This window comes from Thermobia domestica, chromosome 9, assembly GCF_964235325.1.
Source record: "Thermobia domestica chromosome 9, izTheDome1.hap1.1, whole genome shotgun sequence".
NCBI lineage: Eukaryota > Metazoa > Arthropoda > Insecta > Zygentoma > Lepismatidae > Thermobia > Thermobia domestica.
This window is the reverse complement of record NC_137462.1, coordinates 204,718,008-204,738,275: the sequence shown is the minus strand read 5'-3', so window position 1 is coordinate 204,738,275 and position 20,268 is coordinate 204,718,008. Positions and strand designations below refer to the sequence as shown.

The 20,268-nt window shown below is 33.9% G+C and overlaps 1 protein-coding gene across 4 annotated transcripts in view; it reads left to right on the top strand.

Moving 5' to 3' along the window:
• Nucleotides 1–20,268, top strand: part of THADA (Thyroid adenoma-associated protein homolog) — a 130,992-nt gene that overhangs the window by 64,722 nt on the left and 46,002 nt on the right. For all 4 annotated transcript variants that reach the window (XR_014126826.1, XM_081725780.1, XM_081725779.1 and 1 more), the window contains 3 exons: nucleotides 5,281–5,477; nucleotides 12,426–12,558; nucleotides 16,675–16,902. Coding sequence is in view for 3 of the 4 variants with exons in the window: in XM_081725780.1 (XP_081581906.1) it covers nucleotides 5,281–5,477; nucleotides 12,426–12,558; nucleotides 16,675–16,902 (558 nt within the window). In the remaining variant the exon portion in view is untranslated. The remainder of the gene's footprint in view (nucleotides 1–5,280; nucleotides 5,478–12,425; nucleotides 12,559–16,674; nucleotides 16,903–20,268) is intronic.

Here is a 20,268-nt window from a genome sequence, read left to right as displayed (position 1 = left end):
GTCTGACATCTCAATATCCACTGCAACAAACTACATTGCAGCACAGACATAGAAATTCCATCTTATTCGTGTCTGCGAGTTTTCGATAGGCAGTGGAGCGGTTTTATAGACGTTGTTTTAAGAGTCCAGTTCAGTGCAGTTGGCGTTGGCTTTTGACAGATATGTCACGAAAAGGAGTAACATGAGTCCTCGTTTTCTGCTTCGTGGCATGATGGAATCTGAGGGGATGGGGATCCACATCTGGTTATTGTTGTCTTCGCCTAAACGAAGGATATATTTTCGGTAGGTTGGATCATGATAAATCGTTCGGAGTATAAAGCATTCACTTTTATATTCTAGTCCACCGTACATACCTCCTCCTTCCCTGCTCGCATAGTCGCTAGCGTGTGCGCCTTTGGTCTTATGACTGGGTTCGATCTTCTGGTTGGAGAGCGTAAAATTTTAGCGCATTACGTGTTTCTGATTCCACCTTAAACTCTAAGTTACGTCTCGTGTAGCCTCGCTGCTGAAAAAGAACGCTAAACTTCGACAACCAAACCAAACCTTACGAACCTCCAACTCCCGCTCTTAACTGTATACAGTGATAATACGATACTATGTCGCAACAGGAAGTGTTTGAAATTTACTATTTACAATATTGTTTCAATATTGATTTCCATAGAGCAAAAATGTTATTAGATATCGAGAAGCGGTTTTCTACAATCAATTCAGCGTCAAGAATAGGTTCCGTCTCCTCCGTTAAATCTATATTCAAACCGGAAGTAGAAGCCAACCATATCCGGTTTCAACGTTCATCACTATAAGAACAGACACGATTACGAATAGTGACAGGCGTTTTTTTAAAAACCGGTTCAGTGTTTCAAGGGGACTAACATCACTTCCAACTGCAACACTTTACCGAAACGGAAATGGTTAAACGGTAAATAATATCGAGTAACGTTTTCTGTGATCGATTCAGCGTCTATTCAAACCGAAAGTGGTAGAAATCAAGTATTTCTGGTTTCAACGTTCATTAAACAGAAACGGTAACAGATAACGACAAACTGTTTTTTGCAGTCAGCTCAGCGTTTCAAGTGAAAATGATCATTATCACCTCCAATACTCTACTGGAACCGGAAGCGCCAGAAATTTACTAATACTTCCGGTTTCAATATTGATTTCCATAGTGCAAAAACTAGGAGATATCGAGAAGCGGCTTTTTGCAATCAATTCAGCATCCCGAAAGTGAGTTTTGTTTATCTGTTGAAACTGGAAGTGATGGAAATCTATGATATTTCGGTTATAATACTGGTCTCATAATGGATAAAACGGAAACAATTAATGACAAACATTTTTTTTTTTTATATCGATTCAGTACCAACAATATGTTAGTATTCTGATTTTATTCTTGTACCGCAGTCGGAAGTGAGACATCAGTTACTTCTTCTGGTTTTAATGTTAATCCGCAAAGAGCAAAAACAGTAAGATATAGCGAGTAATGACCTTGTGATACGGATTTGGCGTTCGGGAACAGGTTGAATTTTTGATCATATTTCTTTATTGTAGCCAGTAGTTGTAGATGTGCTTGTGCTACTACAAGTTTGAGTACTGAATTCGCATAGTCTAAGAGTCTACTGAAGTTTCACTTGCTTTATATATATATATATATATATATATATATATATATATATATATATATATATATTTGAAAAAAATTAAAAAATGAAAATTTTAGTTTAACGTCTTACAGTTATGCCCTTTAGACTAGAAGAGACGAATGATTAATGGAAATAAATGATTTTGAAAGTAAATTTTTAGTACTCGCCCAGCAGAATATAAAGGGGACTACGTACACCAAAGGCGCACGAGCTGGCCAGTAAACCAGCAGGAAAGGCCATGAAGATTTATAATTCTTACTATTTGTTACATAATTTCTTTTAAATGCATGTATGAACATACACACGCTAGTAAATAAATAAAGAAACAAACAAACAAAAAGAATGTTATTTGATTATATTAATAAAGGAACGCTACTATTGCATATTTCTATGTAAAAATATGTATAGAAGTAAGAAAAATTGTAGTACATGAATGCAATCAGAAATATAACTAAATTGGTAAGTTGAGATCAGTTGTAGAGGAAGAGGAGAGCCATTTAATAAAAAAAAATTTCTGTGGTTAAATAATTCCTGTGGAGAGCAGAAGAAAGTTAAGAAATACTTTTGCTGAAAACCTGTAGAAACCAGAGAACTCCTTCGTGGGTAAGTGGGTAGCGTACTTGCGTTTGGCATGGGAAGCCTAGGTTCGATTCCCAGCGAGAGCGCATGTGGTTCGGATCCTACGTTAAGCCGCAGATCTACGTCTGATATAGACTCGTTGATGAAAAAACTCTAAACTAAAATCAACGAACTGTAGAAACTTTAATAATAATAATAATAATAATAATAATAATAATAATAATAATAATAATAATAATAATAATAATAATAATAATAATAAAGATCCAGTCTGTTAGCAGAAGAATGATTTGACTATGTAAAATTGCTAGTCTTCTTCTATCGTCATCATGTACGTCATCATATACGTCATCATGCAAATATGGATATTCTAAATAAACCATAATTGACGTACATCAAATATGTTGATGATACGTTATTTTGTCTTAAGAACCAAGAGTTTTTATTTGTTGTTATTTAATTCCATTCACACTAATAGCATGTTACTTCGTTGGAAAGGAAACTGATAAGATTCCAGTTTCATTGACCAATACTGATTGATGGAAATTCCTCGTAGGGAAAGCAGCCAATCTTGGCTAAATTAAATATGTTCTATATTCAGAAATCCAGTTCTAGTACACTGTAGACAAGACAGTAGATAAGCAACGTATAATGAATAAAGATAAGATATTCTTTACGAACCGCACTCAAGCTGTTAAAAATTAAGTTTTTAAAATCTAGGTTGTTATTCCTTTGTATATCTTCAGATCACTGAAAATGTAAAAAAACGATGTCTTTTATGTTTTAAATTTTAATCTACAAGATTAAACCGAACTCTGTCACCCCAAAACACGGAGGTGATCAAAGTACACAATAAAGATAAACTTATATCCATACAAACCAAGTACGAGAACTAAACCTCTTAAAGATGAGACGAAAACTAAAAAAACAGCCCCTTGTGTGAAATTTGAAATTGGGTACATGAGCTTTTCAATAAAATGAAATATATGTATTGGGATATCAATACACTAAATACTAGATGAAAGGACCATATTATAGACTGGAAAACTTGCACCAAAACGATACTATCTAAGAATATATATATACATACCAACGTAGCATACGGTAAGTTAGGCTACAGTTATAATAAAACTAAAATGAAAGTTTTTTGAGATTTCTTTTTCATCTTTGTTTTAATTATTAAAACAAGTTACTGAAACTGATTGTTGATTATGACACTTTTGACTAACAGGTGGTTTTCATTAATTGATCACTATGTTCAAACTACATATCTAGAAGAGTAACAAGAAGATTATAAGAAGATCTGGTACCTTTATCGTATTAATTTGGTGTCGACGTGGAGGTACTTTATTTATCTGGTTAGCTTCATTTAAAATTTAATTACTAGTAGACGCTATAGGGTACATCTGTAACTATGAACTTAACCTTTGCATCCGTCGTACTTTTCAGTTTTAGTTTAATGTTTTTGATATTTCCCTTACGGAAGTCACGATCATTACTTCTTTTTTATTTATTGCTTAATCCTGCTTATTCGAATTTATTTTATCCTGCTGATTCTTGTAACGGTTTCTGTCCACAAGGTTATTTCATGATCTTGATGCAGTCTTAGTCACTTTTCGTACTAATTTCTCATGTATGCTTTATATTCATTGCAATTGTTTAAAAGATAAAACAACTTTTTCAGGCAAGCTATCTTGAGTAAGGTTTTTCTTGTGTTTAACTCATTCACACCAGACAAATGCTAGGATGGTACCTAACATACAGGTCCAGGCCTCTTCCTTCCTTTCATTCCTTTCTTCCTTCCTTCTTCCTCGGATAGTGTACTCGCCGAGGGACGTCATTCCTTATACGTGACGAGCTTTAAGGCCACAGATATCGATAATGTCCAGAAATTTGTATAAATAAATAAAATTCTTTAAATTTAATATATTTACAGCTTTTTATATACAATTCCTTATTTTGTATAATACTAAGGCTAATATTTGTTTATTATTTGCTCCACAACCTTAAACAGAAAGATGACATTAAACTGAAAGAAAAATACAAATTAAATTCTAAGTGTTTTATTTTCATACTTACATAATCTTCACAGGTTCATATACAGTGATTTTTAAAAATTATCAAATACTCAACATTCATCACATTTTTGTTCTTAATACAAATTATGATCTGGCTAAAATGATTTACACACGAAGTTAGATATTTTCTGTTGTTATTTCTGATTTTTCAGTACAAACTAAAGAATATGGGCCTTATTATTATATTAACTAAGAAACTGTACATAGAAAGCTGTTAATTACTTAAATTTAAACAATTGCAGTGAATATAATACTTACATGAGAAATTAATGTGAAATGTGACTAAGTTAGTGACATCAAGATCATGAAATTACCTACTCAGCAATAACCGCTACAAGAACTAATTTGTTTTTCTAAAATAGTTAGTGAACGAATACAAATCGATTGCTCAAGTGTTAAAATAAGTGTTTCTGACAAATAATTTTGTCTGGGAACACTTGGTCTCATTTTCTTTACAAGACGACACAAGATGTAGATATAAGGAGTTCCAGCAAGAAGGATAAAAAAAGAGGTCGTGATTATGACTCTCGTGAGAGTCTAGATATTGAAAACAATAAAGTAAAATAGGGGAAATACTACGGGTGCAAAGGTAAGTCCATGTTATATATTTCATTCATATCCTTTTTCCCTACAAGTATATATATATGGAAGTGTTACGACTTGAAGTAATGGTAGTTTTTAGAAAAAATGTTTCAAGATGATTAATTTCTCATAATCTGTTTTAACGTTTCTTTATTTGTCCTCACCTTTTATGTAATCCATATTATTATGTTTCTTGTAAGCATGGTTTTCACGTGGAACCGATTTTTTTAATAGATAAAGAGTTTTAAGACCAATATGATAAGTTACTTTTATTCTAAAGCTGTTCTGGTTTTAATCCGTACAAATAAATTATTTATTCTAGACTTTGTGAGGGATGTGAATATATATTGGAATAGTGTCCGCTCAGTTGTGTACGTATATTATTATTATTATTTATCCCATAGGTGTCATTATTTCTTGGCGAAATATGTTACAACGCACCATTTCTGGATCCACGTAAAGATAGTTGTGGCTTGATTAGTAAAGACACTTTCCTTGCTGTTGGAGAACATTTTACAACATTGTTATCAGAGACAAAACACCGAGGTGCTTTTGAACAAGCTTACGTTGGTTTCTGCAAACTCTGCATTAGGCTATGGAAGTAAGTATTTATTTTTATTTAACTTTGAAATAGTGACGGTAGAGTACGAAGTCAAGTGAATCTCTAGTGGGTTCAAATGGGACTTGATACCGGCCTTGCAAACAACTAATCTGAGTGCCGGGTCATGTCAGCATTCGAGGAAACGAACGTGCTGACACAGCTGCCAAGTACGCCGTTTTGGGCAGGGTTGAATTGGAGCATAGTCTCCCTCGCTCCATTTCCATACCTTGATGCACTCTCATTGGCAAGCAGATCTGGACCAGGCAAATGAAAATAATCTTCACGCAGTTAACCCACTTCTTGGAGAGTGATACACATTCTTTCGCCCTGGTCGTCGAGATGAGGTGTTCCTGACGCGTTTGCACATCGGGCACTCTCATCTGACGCATAGTTATTTGCTATGTAGTTTGAATCGTCTGTATTGTGAGGAATGCATTGTTTCACTGAGTATTCGGCACATTCTCGTTGAATGTCCTGAATACTGAGATCTCAGAGAGCCTCACGAATTGCCGCTTACACTTGACTGTGCATTGGGCAGTTATGTTGATATTGTTGAGTGTGTACTTGCTTTGATGCACGCTTCTAACATTGCTCACGTTCTCTGATCTTTTTTTTTTAATCCTTTGCCCCTTTATTGTTGCTGCACTTTTATTCCGACTTTTACTATTTATTGTTATTATATATTTTCTCTGTTGTTACTATTATTACTATTTATTGTTATTGATGTTTTCGTTATGCTCATATATTCATTATTTTATCTCTTCTTTTAGGTTTTTATTTCTAGTTTGCAGCAGGTTTTTTTTCTTATATTTTGATATGTTCGTTTTTAAATTTTATTTATGACAGTCCATATTTGGGCAGTCGTGTTGATCGTACCGGGACAGATAGCCTCGATGTTGACGTTTTCTTTAAATCTTAATCAAATAATCATTCAACAAACTCACTAATTCGTATCTCATGTTTTACCAAACACTAACTTCTACTTTCTAATTGTGAAAATTGGGTCCCTAGTGATTGTGGTTAACATACTCCTTTTAACACGGGAGACAAGGTTGGAGTTCATATGATTCGGACCCCACGGTAAGCTGTATGTCCATGTCTCAATCTGCTTCTTAGCTAAAAGGAACGTTAAACTCCAAACTACCAACCAATTAATACAATAGAGCAAATACTATGTAAATTTGGTATAAAATATACCTTGCCATCACTTTAGTCCAACACTTGATGATGTAAATATTTGATAATGAAAAAAAAGTTACGGAAGACATTAAACCAAAACATGCAGGTACTATTGGAAACAAACTGAATATTATATTCCGTACTCATCTTCATACCGAGTAGCTAACGCATGTGGTCCCGATTTCAATTCCCGCTGGGAGTACTTGTCTCAAATACAAACCCCAAGTAGCGGTTGGAGTTCTACTTTAACGAGTAAGACCCATATCGTATAAGCTCGGTGCTGAAAAGAGACGTTAAACTCAATTCAGTTCAATCAATTGATCTACGAAAAGAACCATATAAGAATAATATATCTGCTTGGATTTCCATTTAATCATCTGTTATGATTTGCGTCTGCCAAAGTTTGAGGGAGCTAAGAAGAACTGTAACGAAATAACAGTGTTTGATAATGGTGAGAGAGTGCTCTACAAGTTGAGAAACGTCATATATATTACGAGAAATTGAAATTAAATTTCAGGGACTAGTGCTTTATTTTATGAATAAAGCTCTGTATTTAAATCTATATTATAAAATTGAAAGTGACTATGTGACTCTTAATCTCTTGAACCGCCCGACCGATCTCGATCAAATTTTCAACGTAGATACGGTTCTGACCTGGGAGTGTTTTTAGCTATTTACTTTGACGGTACAACTTAGGGGAGGGGGAGGAGGGTGATATAGAAAAAAATAAATAAAACTTAATAACTCGTGAACTACCCGACTGATCTTGATAAAATTTTCAATGTAGATGAGGTTCCGGACTGGGATGATTTTTATCATTTCACTTTGACGGAGCAACGAAGGGAAGGGGATGGAGGGAGAGATATACAAAAATCAATAAATATAAAAATAAAAGTGACTATGTTCGTGAATTAATTATTTTTGAACCACCCGATCGATCTCAATCAAATTTTCAACATATATGAAGTTCAAACCTGGGAAGTTTTTTATCATTTCATTTTGACGGTAGATCTTAGGGGGGAGGGGAGGACGGGAAATATATGAAAATAAATAAAACTTGATAACTCTTGAACCACCCGACCGATCTCGATCAAACTTTCAACATAGATAAGGTTCGGGCCTGGGATGGTTTCTTCATTTCACTTTTACAGTGCAACGAAGGGGAGAAAGGAGATATATGAAAAAAAAAAAAAGTAAAAATAAAAGTGACTGTCTTTGTGATTTCATCACGCTTAAACCACCCGACCGATCTTAAAAAGAATTTTCAACATACATGAGGTTCGGACCTGAGGTGGTTTTTATCATATCGCTTTAACGGTAGAACTTAGAAGAGGGGAAGGGGAGGAGAGAAATCTATAAAAATAAATGAAACTTACTAACTCTTGAGCCACCAGACCTATCTTGATCAAACTTTCAACATAGATAAGGTTCGGGCCTGGAATGTTTTCGTTATTTCACTTTTACGGTGGAACCTGGGGAGGGGGGAGATATATGTAAAAAGAATAAAAAATAAAAGTGATCATTTTTGTGACTTCATCACACTTTAACCACATAACCGATCTGAATCAAATTTTCAATATGGATGGAGTTTGGACCTGGGGTGGTTTTTATCATATCACCTTGACGGTAGACCTTAGGGGAGGGGGAAGAGAGGAGACAAATATATAAGAATAAATAAAACTTAACAACTCTTGAACCAACCAACCGATCTCGATCAAATTTTCAACATAGATGACGTTCGGGCTTGGGATAATTTTTATAATTTAACTTGGACGGTGCATCGTAGGGGAGGGGAAGAGGGACATATACATATGTAAAAAAATAAAAATGAAAGAGACTGTCTATACATAGATGTGACTTCACTCTTGAACCACCTGATCGATCTCGATCAGATTCTCAACATAGATGAGGTTCGAACCTGGGATGGTATTTATCTATTCACTTTGATGATAGAACTTAGGAGAGGAGGCAGAAGGGGAGATATATAAAAATAAATAAAACTTAATAACTCTTGAACCACCGGACCGATCGCGATCAAATTTTCAACCTAGATTAAGTTCGAACATGAGATGATTTTTGTCATATCACTTTGACGATGTAACTTAAGGGGAAAGACATTTACAAATGATCGAAAATGATCGATATTAGTGTCGAATCTATAGTTTTTGAGGTCGCTGAGATGAACAGTGACACTTCTGATGGCATTTAAATCCAAATTGAGCCCCGCAAAAATTGTGGGAGGGGAGGGGGATATATATATATAATATCAAAATTACCAATATCAGTGTTGAATTCATACTTTTCGGAGTCGCTGAGATGAACAGTGACACTTCCGATGCTGTGACCCGCAACATGCTGAGGAGAGGGGATATATAAAAATCATCGAAAATGGCCAATATCAAGGAGCGCTTTAGTAATAGTAAAAAGTGACTGACTAACGTAACATATTACTATTTTTTTTAAAATTTAACCCAGCGAAGCGGGTAATTGATGCTACTGATTAATAATTTTTATTTATAGTTTTCAATAAAATACAGACGTGGATTGGAAACTCAGTCTTTCCATTTGAAATCATGTTATTTGTGTATTTGATTATGTAAGATTTAAAACAGATTGTACCTCTGCTAGAGATTAAGCCTAGGACTGCACTCGCAGAAAGCACGTTTGCTAACTATATGGTTACGTGGAAGCTTTAGATTCTCTTTATACTGTTATAGGTAGGCATACGTAAATTTTAATGCAAATACGTAAAAATTCAAAGTACTGTTTTCCCCAAGAGAAGGCAAATTACATAAGCACTGTTGCGTTTTGATCTTTCATTATTTTTAACAGGAAGAAAGAAATAATAATAATATAATTTGTTTCACGTCTGAAACTACGGTGGACTTGCAAACTATTCGAATTCAATATTCAAACCTAAAGTAATACATCCATAACTATTTTTTGCAAATAGAGGAATAAGATCAAAGATAGATCCTGTTCGTTGGACGCTGCATCCATAACAAAATATCACTTTTCGATATCTCTTACCGTTTTTACTGTATGGAAATAGGTATTGAAACCGGATGTATTAGTAAATTTGAACTAGCTCCGGTTGTGATAAAGTATTGTGGGTGGTGATGGTATTTTCCCTTGAGACGGTGAATCAGTTGTTAAAAACCGCTGGCCGCTTCCTATTATCGTTTTTATTATATAATGATCAACGTTGAAACCAGAAACCGTTGATTTCTACTATTTCCAGTTTGAATAAAGATTTAACGGAGGAGATGGAGCTGAATCGATTTTTTTAGAAAACCTTTTTGATATCTATTACAGTTTTTAATTTATGGATATCAGTATTGAAACCAAAAATAGTAGGAAATTTTAATCACTTATGATTTTGGCAGTGTGTTGTAGGTAATGATGGTGTATTGTCGTGAGATACTGTGTCGATTGCAATAAACCGCTTGTCACTATCTGTTATCGTTTTTATTCTATGACTATCAACGTTGAAACCAGAAATTATTACTTTCTATCATTTCTGGTTTGAACAGAGGGTTAGCAGAGGAGGTGGAACATATTCTTGGGACACTCAATTGATGGAAAGTTACGGTAAAGTGTTGCAGGTGGTGATGATATGTTCATTTGAGAGACCGATTCAATTGAAGGAAAAAAAACGCTCATTGTTTTTATTCTATGGCAATAAGCGTTGAAACAGGAAATGACTGATTTCTACCACTTGCTGTTTGAATAGAGGGTTAACGGAGGAGATGTAACCAATTCTTGGGACACTGAATCGATTTAAAAAAAAAAAAAAAGTTTCTTGATACCTCTGACTGTTTTTGTTCTAATACTTGTTGACAAACAGACTGACGGACGAACATAGCCGTTCTGTAAAACTTCCAAAACTTATGCTTAGCATAGTTTGGAAGTCTGAGAAAGAAATGAATTCAAGGACATGAGTTAATTAAACTCTCAACGGTGCAATTCACATGAAAATGAAATGAAATCTTTCAGCTTTACGTCCCACGGTTATGCCGCTTAGGCTAAAGGAGACGGTGATTATGAGAAATGAATGAAATGGTGGAATGAAGAAAGTGGGAGGAAACGGGAGAACCTCGAGAAAACCCACGCACACGGTGTTTGTCCACCACAAAGTTCACTTGGTGGGAGCAGGGTTTGTACCCGGGACCCCAAGCACCAGATGTGAACGCTCTACCACTGAGCCACCGCGGCCCCCGCAATTCACATGAATATGGCGTGCAAAACAATGCACATTCAATTGTGATTGCCTACATTCAACTCACATTCAAGATAATGCGTTGTCAATGCATCGACTCTCAGTGCCTATATTTATGACTTTATGGAGAAGAATTCGTACTTAATTCTAATAGTTCTCCCATTGTTTTACGATACTGGGTTAACATAGTGAAATTTGGGCCCACCAGGAATCTAACCGGGTTATTATTTAGAAAACTTGCGTGTCCTAAGTTATATTGTCCGATTGTAGTTAGTATACGACATTGCAAGATGCTGATTATTAGCAAAATTGTAGTATCGAAACACATACCCTCTAGTGCCAAATCTAACCGATAAATAAATTGCTAGGTTACTCCATAGATTCTATAATGTTGATTAATTTAGCTACGAAGCCCACCAAAGTTGAAGTTGTTACCTTAATGAAGGCACTTATTGCTACACGTACGTTCTTTACTGCATATTATATTATGACTATTGTCATCTTACCCAACTTGATGAGTACATATATTCGTGCAACAGTATTATGTATTCTTATTCACGTACAAGTCGCCTACAGTCATTAGCCATGCTCCACATCAAAATCTATCGATAATATGTTAGCACATATTTCGCATAGTTTAGACATCGCCTTTTATCATAAACATGGTCACTCATCCAATTATCAAAGCACTTTTCTGGTATGCAAATCCATTTCTGTATAGTGAGAAACGATTTGGCCATAATAAATATTCACTGATTGAAAATATATTTAAAACTTACAGTAGTATTGTGAAAGTAGTATGGTATGTAAGCTCATATACTTACTGAACCACTGGAGTTCAATTTGTAGGTGGATGCTTAATTCAAGTCATTGTATAACCATAAACAAAAGTGAGTATACACCCTAGTATTTTTTTTTCAACAACTTCAGACTGACCAATTTTAATTCAGTCTTCTTTAACATAGGGAAAACGTAATTCTTTGTACAGTACCAACTACTGTATTTCAAATATCGTTCGCAAGTAATTGATATAGTATATAGTGAGGTGTACCTGTTTTGCTAGTGGCACAAAATTCAATTTTATTTTGTGAAAAGAATATTACATAGACTATTTATTAAGTAATACAGAAATGAGTCACCAGCATCAATCCTAATCATTATCTGGGGTTTATGATTCACATAGTAGATTTTGGAAATTTTTAAAATTTCTCAAACATCACGAAGGACAATTTCAGCATCCTAAAATTTGATTTCCTTTTTGTTCAAATATTATTATTATTATTATTATTATTATTATTATTATTATTATTATTATTATTATTATTATTATTATTATTATTATTATTATTATTATTTCCTCCTTCTTGTTGTGAAAATATTGATAAACATTTAGAAAAAATATATTTTCTTTGCGGTTAGCTTTTAAAGGAAGAAAAGGAGAAAGTTTTGATTTCGTGAACAACTTAGCGCCGTTTCTCTTTCAATAATTAAATAAGCCATTAAAAACATTTCCATGAACAACAATAATACTCTTATTCAATGTTTTGCAGATGTTCAGTCGGGGAGCTGCATGAATTACCAAGAAATTGGCTTAAAGAGCTTATGCGTGCCATAAGTGGCGAAAAACCAAATACTAAAATGTGCGCAACACGAAGGAGTGCTGGTGTTCCTTTCATGGTTCAGGTAAATAACCTTTCTTGCCAATTCAGCGATATATAAAAGTATGCCTTAGACATTGCTGTTGTGTGAACCAACAGTATTTCAATATAATGGGTATTAAAGAGATTCTTAAATTAAAAATATGAGAAAATGAGTGCTTCTTTGTGTGTGCTAGTATATTTGTCACTAGTGCATAAGGACTTAGGTAATAAAATATTACAGCAAATTCTACTCAAAAATATAGCAGTAAAATCTGTATATCTTGGATCTTGACTGCACTGAAAGAACGTTATTTCTAGGCTGATATTGTTTAATTTACATTTGTATGTAAACACTTATAGTGTTTAACTTAGCATTTAACTGTATACAAGATCTTGTTATTTCTTAGGAAAACTTTCTGAATATCTTTTACTATAGTTATCTTTTAAAAGGTAAATAAATCCACGGGTGGAAGGGCAGAAACTTATCCATTGAAAGTGATTTTTTTTTTTGTTTTAAAAAAAGGTTTATTGCATTTATGTTGTCTGTTATTGGCAAGTGTATGAAAACCGTTCATATTTTACAATTCCAAGATAACTGATAGTCTGGTCTAGGTAGAGTAATTGAGTTGTGGGTTTCGTTTATTTTGTTCACATATTCGAAGCAGTTTCCCTCTAAGCAAACTTTTATGATATAACAAATGAGGATGGAATTCATGTTGGAAAGTGTAAAAGAGGAAGAGATGGCACAACTCGTTGTCTTATTCCAGTGCATGTTGTTTAACGCCCCAGGATGATTATGGGACATTTGTAGACCCACAACTAAAGGTATTTTTTGGTGTTGCCTACTCAGAAGAGATGAAATAGAATGGATGTTCTAAGTGTTTGTTGGAGATGAGGATTTTATCTGCATCTATTACATATTCGGAAGGGTACAAGAACAAAAACTGTATATAGCATTTTGTATGTGATAATCATGTTACGTTTACAGTTAATAAATCAACGGAGTTTGGCATTATACAAGCAAATGTTCGTTCCTTACTCAAAAGATTTATGAATTACAAATTTAGCCAATGAAAAAAAGTACGATCTTATCGTGATAACCGAATCGTGGCTTGAGAGTACAGTACATACATCAGCGATAGAAATAAATAATGATAATTTATTAAGAAGTGATCGAATCGACAGGCGGGAAAGAGGAGTTGTAGTTTATTTTCGCTATAATTCAAACGTGAAACTGCTTAATGTCGATATCTCAGAGAAAGATGAAATTGACTATCTATGTCTCGAAGTTCGGTTAAGTTAGATATATGAGCACTATATAGGTCACCCAGCGTTCCATACACTAAATTGACGATGCTCGAAGAGATGATAGCAAATATAGGTTTTATGACTGACGATCTGTTCATCATAGGAGATCTGAATTGCGATTTCCTTCGCCGTGGACAAAGACAGCTTATTCATGTTCAACACTTGACAGCTTTCTGCTGACGTAAATTATTCAAGAACAGATGCGTATCATTGAGACAGCTGAAATGCTGTTTGGAGATATTCGTTACTAGTAGTACTAATATAGTGCATTCCAGTGAGTAAAATTAACAATCTTTAGTTCAGTCCGCTCTTTAGCATTTATGTGTCAACAGTTAGAAAAGCCAGCAAAGGACGAGGAAGAAATAATCACATATTGTGGCTACAACTGCTTTAATCACTCCAAATTTACTCATGATATAGAGAACATAGATTGGAAATCAATTGAAAACCTACCTAACGTAGATAAGTAGGTTAAATTCTTAGAAAATACCATAGTTAGCATATCTGACAAACATGCTCCTGTATGTTCTGCGAGAATTACGGAAAATGAAGGCCCATGGTTAACCGATAATGTTAAATTATTAATTAGAAAACCGTGCATATCTCAAGTTCAAAAGAACGCGAAACGATGTTCTCTGGAACGAATTCAAAAACTATGTAATTTCTGTGTACTGTGTAAAGTATAGCCAGATGATCTTGCAGACTGCACTAATATTAACTTGTGCTCCGGTGAAATTTGCAATGATAGCATATCAATCAGAATGCAGTTTAAAACCGCATAACTGTATACAATAAGACTAAATTCTATTCAAGCATGAATCCGTATTAACTAGGTGATATAAGTGATCTTGATATTCTGAAAGCTGTTAAAAACTTAAATTCGAACACATCTGGGGACGACGGTATTACAAGAAGGATGATTCAACTCGTTTTACACATATTATATCACCATTCACACATATAATAACTATTCCATAGATACATGCTTCTTTCGTATATTATGTAAAGAAGCATTTGTAATGCCTATAACTAAAAAACAACATGTTTCAACTCTAACCTATGGAGTTTTCAACTACAGAGGAATTGGTGTAAGAAAAACCGATTGATTGAGTGAATTTCCACAGCAAATCTCAAATGAAATAAATAAGCTCACACAATATGTGTACATAGTATGGGCTAAAATATACAGTACTGAAATTAAAAGACGAGCAGTATTACGTTATCATCATCTGAGAGTTTATTTGTTCTGAAAGAAACTAACATACCACCAATAACGTGTTGATTTACCACGTATGCGTAATTTAAGTATTTAAGGTGACCATTACCCTACTGTAGACAGTGTTCGTACATCATATAGTCACTTGTGCACTATGTATCCGTTTCTCGAGATCTGACTGCTCAAAACCAAGAACGATTTATCTGGGGACCGATGTAGCCGTCTAACGATCATCATCCTGGCTCGCATATCTGGATTTGTCAAGCCTACATTTTTAAAGAAATTCTTAAACAATCAGCCAATTCTTCCACCTTTTTCAAACTTGCTCCTCCTTTATGACCACTTCTGTATGAGTGAAAATAACACTCAACTATGAACACTTTTTTATTCATCAAGAGATTCATTTCCAACAGCAACTGTACAACACAACTTCCTTTTCATTATTGAGAGCACGTGCAGCTGAAGCTCCCTCCCCTCGTCACACACACATTTGCGAGTCTCAATCCTGTATATTTTTGGCATATACAGGTACGTATATATAAGTTGTCTCATTGGGACCCATAATTTCAATGTTTTACTAACGTTTGGTTTTTATGTTGTAACAATATGGCATTCAGCTTTGGTTTTATTGAATTTGACAACAAACACAGTATCGCAGACGATATATATATATATATATATATATATATATATATATATATATATATATATAGTTGAAAAACATTACTCTGCTTTTTAGCTTTTCTACAATCGGTAATTAAAATATTTTTAATTTGACATCCTGTGGCCGACAGTGTTCGTAGAATTTTACATGTTTGTTCTGGTCAGAAAAATGTGTTTTAAAATGTTATTACAATAATTTTGTAGCACTTACAAGATGCCACAACCTCTATTAGCTAGTGGTTTCGGGGAATCACTTATTATTGGACATCACTTTAGTGTACACCAGCTGTAGCTCCATATTTCATTATAAATATAACTGATAACTATAAATAAAACAAATCTATATTGACAATTGAAACCGTGAAGTTGAAACACATCCTGCATTGATTGTAACTTGTAGTAAAGCCATGAGAATGTCAGACTCCAACAATAAACATATTTCGATCCCTCTGTTCTTCTTTTGTAACTTACATAATTCTGTAGTTTCAAGGCAGAAGTTGATGTGCCATATTTTGCCGAAAATCACTTTCTTTGATATTAGAGTCATTTCTCATATTTTGCTCCTTGTAGTTAAATTTATTTATATCTATATAAAATAAGGAGTCCTAATCATTTTATTTCAGCATACTAGATTTAACATCAATGCGCAAAATGAGAAATGTTCCCAATTTTGAACAAAGTGATTTTTTAAAACTGTAACATATTAGCTTCTGCTCGGGAGCACAGAATTACGTTGAATAGTATAGGAAACAGTAAACTGACTTAATTCAGACCACTTACACTTCAAACCATTCGCTTTTTCCATAATTAGTCTGCACCCCATACTCATAGTTTCTGTAGAGTTGTTTGATACCTTTGATCCATAACCGAATTGATAGTACAGCCAATTGGATGTTAAGAAATGAGCAAATAAGAATAAGTATCTGAAAGCATATTTTATAAAATTTTCTGATTTATTTATTTTCCCCATAGGCTTTAGTGACTACTGAATTGGAAGTTGGTGCCTCTAATACTTTCAAGGAATCGATGCAATTGTTACTTTCTCTTGGAAGGCAGGAAGTCAATACAGAAGGTCGAGTTCACTCATTGAATATTCTTCGAGCTCTTTACAGAGACACTAGATTGGGGGAAATTGTTGCACCGTACGTTGCAGATGGAGTAAAAGTAGCTGTCAATGGATTCAAAGGGAAGACCTGGGGAGTAAGTAAATTTTTCTGTTGATAGATACAAATTATATTCAAGTAACACTTAACAGAGATTTCGAAAGGAACTTCTTTCGAAGTACTGTGTAATAATAATAATAATAATAATAATAATAATAATAATAATAATAATAATAATAATAAATTTAATAACATTTAAAGTGTTAATAACAGTGTTAGCCAAGTATATAGTGAATTGGTACTGTGTATGAGATATTATTTACAAAGTACTGGCTGTATAATTTGTTTTCTAGAATGGACTCTAAAAATCTTAAAACTTGTTGTTCTCTTCTTTATGATTAGATTAAAATCCTCTAATAATCTCTCGTAGTCACAATAGAAATGGTACAAATGGAAATGGAAATAAACATACTTTATAAACCTTTTTTGGACCCTTTCTATTTTATCATTATTTATTTTGCTAACGTTTGACCAAATCGCATTTGAGTATTCAAGTTTGAGTTTGATAGGAGTTTTATATAGTCATATACGTGCTGTGGTTCTTGAAATTTGACCGTTTTTAAGTAAATTACCAGTTGCGATATTTGCATGTTTGATAATGCCATTCATATGGAAATTAAATGTGAGTTGATGATCAAAAGTTACTCCAAAATAATAATAATACTAATAATGGCAAGATTTATTGGTTGAAGCCAGCAAAATATACATGAACACCTTGTTCGATGTGGCGTCTGCTTCTAACTAGCTAACCTTACCTTAACAAGTTTTGTATCATGTCTAAACAAACTTCAAGATTCACTCAAAATTCTATATATTTTTTTTCTGAAGTTATGTGTTATAGTTGGTTTTATTCCGTTTTAACTCGGTGTGATGTTACATACACGTTAAATTTTATCCATAATATGAAATAATTTTATGAAAATAAAGTAACTGAAATTTTCATGTATATGTATTGGTTTGCTTGAATGATTTTAGTGATTCAGTGTTGGAAACTTTCGTTTGAAGTAAGAGAATGCAAATAATTTTTGTTTTAGAACAATTCCAAACAAATATTTATAATGAAAGTATCGATTAAAAGCAAGCAGAAATTTAATAAAGACTGGAACGATTCAACAAACAGAAAATAAAACCGGATACGAAAGAAATGCATTTTTAAAACTTATGTATTTATTTTAGAGGTAATGTTTGGATACATTTAATACAACTTAAGCGTTTTTCACAGTTCTTTGCACCCTTCAAACACAAACCGCGTAACTCGAAGTTGTAACCCTGCGCGCACGACTATTTGGTGATTGGTGAAGAGGAAATTGTTTCGTCCGTTTCCTGCAATATTTCTGCTGCAGCACGTGCATGTATTTCTGCCACTGCAATGTGAATTACTCGTCTCGCTCTCACACCATCGCCGTGATATGGGGCAAAATACCCAATACTATTTGATTCCCCTACTTTAAGAGCAACTGAACATTGTTATTTTTCTCCAGATTGTAATTACAGATGAAACTACAGCGAGTTATGTCAAATTATCAACTGAACTATTAAGAGATGGTACTGCTATGTAACAGCAAGCATATTTATCATTATGGGAGATCATTTCTTTTTCATCTATTACCTAAATCATTACGCATATCCATGAAAACAGATGGTACTTTCCCCTTAAGTTCAATTTCTTCATGTGCTTTCTTACATGCAAATACAAATAGTAACTTCAGCACTACAAAGTAAGTAAATAAATAATGTATATATACCCTTCTATGAAAACATGAAAATTAGCTACTTAAGGTCATAATTTTCTTCAAGTGAATTGAACAACGTTGATAACGTTTGATAAACTATTTGCTTTTCTTCTGCACTTATGGGTTTGCCTTGTTTATGTTTAACAGAATAACTCGGAGCAGCAGGTAATCTGCTGACTTCCTTGGGCGACATCTTTAAATTGTGGCGCGCACTTTGCGTATTTTGTCATTTGTTTTAAAAGTTTTCTCTTACAGTTTTGATTTTGGTTCAAGATTTCGATCCCATATAGTTATACACTTTGAGTCGGATCCTAAATGTTCTTACTATGCCTTAACAATACATTAATTACCATAATATATTGCATTTGTTGTGTACTATTTGCTTATGGAAGAGTAAACTGTTATTAGTCTCATTTTCAGTGTTGCTAACTCATAGTAATTTTTCAGTTTTTCACAAAGAATCGTTGTCAAATAGTTGTGTCATTTCATGAAAATTGGGCTAAGAAAAAGAAAAAGAGAAATCAAGTGTACTCGCTGTTCTTATTGAAGATATTAAGTTTCTTATAGTATTTCAGATCATTGTTGGACTTTTCATTATAGATGAGGAAATAGACAAATTAAAAAAAGAAAAAGGAAAGAGAGAGAGGGGGGGGGGAGATAGAGAGAAGTCAAAGAGATAAAAACTTTTACTGATTCATTACGAAGTAATATGTGGTTAATTTTTTCAGTTATAATTCGTATATCACCTTTTTAAAATGCGAGAAGATTAAATGACCATTTAAGAGATGCAAAAACTGAATATTCGGTGCCAGGATTGACAAAATGTACAAAGGAATTTTCAACATTTAAGAATTTTGTAATATTAAATAGGAATGTTCATAACTTTTGAGTCTTTTTTGTCTGGCTGCAACGAAATTAAGAGGAGGTGCTGTATGCATGTTAAATAATGTGTTTTTATTCCTGTGTAGAATCTAAAAAGTTTCTTGGAATTTGTTGAATAAGATGGCGATTAAGTCTTCATACTGTCATGACTGGTATATGTTTATGGCGTAACTTTTCTGTTATGCGGCCCATACACGTAAACACATGCCTGAAGAAACAGCCCGACTTGCATGAAAAATGATAAAACCACAGGCAAGTTGATCGTGTATGGCCTCGTTCATTCATGTTGAAAGTTTTCAAAATCTTCTGAAAACATGCTTGATGTTTTTGCCGTTCTGCATGCATGTTTACTGTGTATGGGCTCGTTCATGCAAGGTGGTGGTTTTATATTTTGGTCCGCCAATCACGACAGCGGAAGAAATCACGTGACTCTCTCCTCCGTCGCATGCCAAGATCGTTGAAGATGAATGGTTTGCGTTGACAAGGTCGTTGAAGATGGATGATCTGCGTTATATAACAAGGGATTCTGTGCGTGAATTTATTCAGGTATACAAAGAACTACCATGTTTGTGGAAAGTAAAATCAAAAAAAGACTATTGTGTGGGGAAGGACGTAAAGAATTCTGCATACTAAAAACTAGAAAAGCTGAGAGAGTTTCAACTTAACGCCACACTTGATGGTGTTAAACGCAGGATAAACACATTGTGCTCCAAGTACAGAAGAGAGCACAACAAAGTAAGAAAAAGCAAATTAAGTGGTTCTGCCGCTGATGAAATTTACATGCCGAA